Genomic DNA, 5,000 nt, shown 5'->3' on the forward strand with positions numbered 1-5,000 from the left:
ACACACACACACACACACAACCAGGTACCACGACTTTAAAACACAGCTTTAAAACACAGTGGCTGTAGAAAGAGACTAGGCTGGCTAGTGACACTCACTCAAAGGTCCAGTTGTAGTCGTGCGACACCCGTTCCACCAGGTCCACCTTGGCACCCGGGACACTGCATATGGGCCGGTTCCAGCTGTCCCGGATACGCATGTATAGGTTCCGTGTGTAAAAGTTTTCAAAATCCTGGTAAAGTGGGACAAAGTCCTAGGGACATCACAAAACAAAGAGGGGGGGGGGGGGAGAGAGAACAAGAGAGAAACAGAGAGAGAAAAAAGAAAAGAAGGGTAAACAGAATTAAAAAAAGAAACAGAAAGGGAGGGGAGGGAGAGAAATAAAGAGAAAAGAGAGAGACAAGGGCGAGAGATCAAAGAGAGAGGTGAACATTGTTCATGTTCTAAGTAGCATTCATTCATGTTGGTCTACATGTTACATCATCATTGACCTTTCTTGTGCAAATGCTCTCCCGCTAAGACTTCAGTTCCTTGTCACATGTCTACTGCTATCATTCCATCATCTGTAATAATATATCTCAGAGAGAGAGAGAGAGAGAGAGAGAGAGAGAGGGGCATTCAAAACTGTACTGTTCCAGAACGGTATCTAATCTCTCTGTGTATGCAGGAGGTTAGCTGCACACATGACTTTAGAAGGCCTAGGGGCAATCAGCTTTTCCTTGAGTGCATTTTCACTTTCTTCAAAAGGCCAGTAGTGAAGTCTGCGAAGGCAACAACAGTAGGATATCCTTCTGGAGATTCTGTTTTCCCCCCCTTTCCTTTCCTCGGAGGTGACTGAATTCCAAAACAATGTCCTTCGAAATATTTTCACTCTTCGAGTGAGTGAGTGAGTGAGTGAGTGAAGTGTAGAGTACGATACGGGAATGTTCCTCCTGGATTATACTTCCTGTTTACTACTGTACTGTCACAATGAGTGAATGTGGTTACACCGAATGACCCGCGGTTTTGATTGGCCCTTGATTGGCTCAAAACTTCCTTCCTTTTGGATAAACATTCCATTTGAGATCAAATGTTTTTATATATATATATATAACACACATATATGGGAATGTAAACACGAAAGGATGCCAGTATGTGAATACCGCAACAGTGGAATTTCAGGCGTGCCAACTATGATTCACATAACTGTTTAGTTTTGACATACTTGTAAAGCTACTGTACACGCCCAATCACTCTGTCCAGTTTTTTTTTTTTTTTTTTTTTTTTTTTTTAAATCTGTCACCTTCTCTCTCTAGAGAATCTGGGGGTTTGGTTTGCGTTATGAATCATATTCATTAGCGTGACCGTGACAGGCTAACAAGTGGTGGTGTCCTTGGTAGAGGTGTTTATGCATTCTCTCTCTCTCTCTCTCTCTCTCTCTCTCTCTCTCTCTCTCTCTCTCTCTCTCTCTCTCTCTCTCTCTCTCTCTCTCTCTCTCTCTCTCTCACCCTCTGCTGCTCCCTCTCTCTGGCAATGTGGCACCTCTCGATCTTCCATTGCCTCAGGAAGTCTCGTAGGTAGCCGAAGATGGTGAGGATGCCGTAGCCCATGTAGGTCAGCACCGCCACCAGCATGGGCGTCTCCTCAAACGACTCGTAGAAGGGACGGCTGTACAGACCGACATTACAAGTTGTGTGCTGCTGGACCTGGGGATGAGTGGGGAATGAGGAAATGTCAAAGAGGAGTCACGCACAGGCAGAGAGCATGATCCTCTCCGGCAGATGCTAGCATGAGATAAAGTCTCAAAAACTGATGATGAGAGGCACGTGTTATCATTAAACTGAATATGCTTCAGGAAATAGTCTGCACCGGGACTGGGAATTCCCAGCAACAGTTGAGAAACAGTTGGTGTAGTAGGCTGGCTCCAATGTATAGGCCTACTGTACTTGCTTCTTGTTACGGTGTCTTCTATGATAGCCAGCCTAAGAGAAAATTGTATTCATTTGGAGGTAGGCCTAACTTGCTGTTATGACTGTAAGGCTACTACTTTGGAAGAGTATGTAAAACTATAGCCTAACTATAGTTTAACTAAGTAAACGCTTTGTAAACAAACTGCCACTCTGCCAATACAGATGTTTTGAGAGTCAAATGAAGGGATGGTCCTTGTGTGTGAATCTGTCTGTCTGCCAAAAGCCATAAATTGAAATAAAGATTCTGGCAATGTTTAAAATCAATGCAGAGAATCCTTCATGCTATCAACTGATATCACAGGCATGACATGACATGAAGCACCCCCCCCCCCCCCCCCCCCCACACCACACACACACACACACACACACACACAACTGGCCTTTTACTCTTTGCCTTCACATCAAGCCAGTCTCGCTAAAACTCGCTGCTTTGCAACCACATGTGACTAGTCATGCCCCTCTCTCAAATACCTCAGAGGCTAGCAACGTTGACATCCGTGTGAACTACAATCAGCCTAGACTCAATTACCAGCCATGGCCCATGCATTCCCCTCCGCCTTACCAAACACAAGAGAGAACTACAAACTGGGAAGAGAGAACTACAAACTGTAGGTCTAAAAGAAAAGTCACTGCTTTTACTTCCAAATTAGTATCATCTTATCACCCAGTGCAACGCAATGACCCAACTAGGGTTTGTCCTTTGTTTATTTCCGTGCAAGTGCTGAGTACTCAGAGAACATTTTTGTGCTGTTAATGACAGTGTAATAGGCTATACTGTTGTTGTAGTCGACTCATAACAGATGTTATTTGGGCTAAACCTTTGTTAACTTTCCTTGTAAATGCTGAGCTGAAATACACTTGCCTCTTGTTATTGAATATCCAAAATATCCGTTTGATTCTGTAATAACAGCTAAGCCTATATAACGAATGCCGTTGTTGACTCATAAGAGATGTTATCCAGTATTATACCCACTGGCCTAATTAAAATTCAGGGCAGGAAAATTAATTAGCACAGCTGTTCCTGAGTATTCTCTCTACGGACAGGTACACCTACAGATGTGTATTTGCCAAAGAGAGCACTAATTCTATTACCATCACACCTGACTCTATGATAACAACACCTCAAGAGGTTAGAAACCACTTCCAAGAAAAAGTAACTATTCATTTGTTAAGGGTGCTCTTGCCTATTTACAAACAGTCAAAACCAACCATACTAGCAAAATGTGGAGACAGTACAAAACCATCAAACAGTGGACAGACCACAATAAGTGATCCATTGCTACACTGATGGTGGGGATGTTGTTGGTTGTGACAGCTAGACTGGACAGACAAATCTGGGAAACCCAACTGTTAGATAAGGACAGAAACATCCTAGCTGGCTAATTTACTTAACTATCTGGCTTGATGCAAAGTAGGAAATGGTATAGCCTTGGTAAAGCTACTGGTGACCACACGGACTATCCCAATTATAACAGAGATCTGCATTGTCCACACAACAACATTAGCTATAGACACAACTCAACCCACACAGAAACAAAATGACCAGACACCAGGCATATAGCCTACTGCTGAGCTAGCCAGCTTTTGCCTGGCTTTACAGAGCAAGTTGGTAAACCTACTCAGTATGCCATCATGGATCACAGCTGGCTAGTTATAAATACGATTTGGACATGCAAGACAATGATCATAAAGTCATCCTAACTTTAGCAGCAGTCGATATTAGTGTGCACCAAATGTTGGCTAATAATAGCAATGCTTTATTATGTCATTTTTCGTTTTTAGAGAACAGCACAGAGATCAAAATGGTAAGTGGATTTTACTTGTATTTATCTATCTAGACTGGTTTGTATCTAGCCATCACTGGCTCTGTGGTGTTTCCGGGTATGCAGATATGCCTAGCAGCTTCCCCAGCATCATCATCCTCCATCCGTGCCGTGCACTAGCCGGGGCCTCACCTTGTCCTCGGGATAGCAGTACTTCTGCTGCTGCTGATGGTAGTGGTGATGGTTCTTCGCGAAGCCGTTCCTCCCCGGTTTGACACCGTTCTTGGCTCGGTGACACACTTCTCCATTCGCCGGCTTGTTCGCGGAGCTCTCGGTCATGCTTGCCTATGATTGCCGTTGCCCTTTACAGTCACTTGCATGTAGCTTTCGCAGCACGGAGACTCCCGGGTACGAGATTGTGTGTGCCTGTGTTCTGGGGGGTTGAGCGGTCTCGCAAACCCACCCCATAAACCCACAATGAGGAACCTGAAATTCCAGCCACCGCAATACCGGAAGTAAACGCCCCTAGCAACGAGTGAAAGCCAATGTGATTATCGCATTGATGAGTGGGCGCGGTTTTACGAGGCTCCAGATTCGAAAAGGGTGTGGCCGGCTGTTCGTGATATGAACTGTAGTAACCTTTACAAATGTTTGGGCTCTTCTATCATGTGATGCGGCTGCTCACCTGTGTGCTAAAGTGGGTTGTTTTGCAAAGTTTTTGCTAAAGTGGGTTTTTTTTAATTTCCGAGATTGTATGTTTTTTTTTCATACCGCTGTATTGTGGGCAAAATCTATTCAGAGGCTAAGTGTTTTGATGACTGTATGTTACATGGCCCTTGTCCAAGTGTTTGAGCTCTTAAAAGCATACCAAAGGTGAAAGTTTCAGGTGCATTGCGTTCCGGAGATGCCGTACATATTTGTGAATGCTCCGTACCTGTAAGCTATATATACTCTCACTCTCACTCTCACTCTCACTCTCACTCTCACTCTCTCTCTCTCGTAATGTCCTGAACTGGCACTGCTATGTAAAGACCGCTATGTGAATGAAATACATGAACTTGAACTTGTAACACACATATAAGAACATAATGCAATATTAAGCATATGCCTCAAATTCTATCAATGGCATGCAATATTTCTAATAGCATTGACTACGCCTATCAATTGTGGATATTCGTAAAGTGTCTTACTGTGCAAATATGTATCTCCATTTTCCTTTGTGTATTTTTCTGACACTGGGCAGTGCACTTACTACAGTGCTTCTCCAAAGCATAGATCTAATATCCAG

The 5,000-nt window shown here is 43.7% G+C and overlaps 1 protein-coding gene across 2 annotated transcripts in view; it reads right to left on the minus strand.

The window, feature by feature from the left end:
- The window catches only part of sptlc2a (serine palmitoyltransferase, long chain base subunit 2a), a 23,903-nt gene extending 19,733 nt beyond the window's left edge, over nucleotides 1-4,170 (minus strand). The window contains exons 1-3 of one of the 2 annotated variants that reach the window (XM_083683675.1): nucleotides 3,905-4,170; nucleotides 1,488-1,685; nucleotides 99-253 (exon numbers count right to left, since the gene is read on the minus strand). In XM_083683675.1, coding sequence (XP_083539801.1) covers nucleotides 99-253; nucleotides 1,488-1,685; nucleotides 3,905-4,051 — 500 coding nt within the window. In that variant the 5' untranslated portion in view covers nucleotides 4,052-4,170. Of the gene's footprint in view, nucleotides 1-98; nucleotides 254-1,487; nucleotides 1,686-3,904 lie in introns of those variants that run through there. The other variant, XM_083683676.1, reaches the window with a different exon arrangement.
- Between the last annotated feature and the right edge of the window lie 830 nt (nucleotides 4,171-5,000).

Source organism: Argentina silus (genome assembly GCF_951799395.1).
Source record: "Argentina silus genome assembly, chromosome: 13".
Classification (NCBI taxonomy): Eukaryota; Metazoa; Chordata; class Actinopteri; order Argentiniformes; family Argentinidae; genus Argentina; species Argentina silus.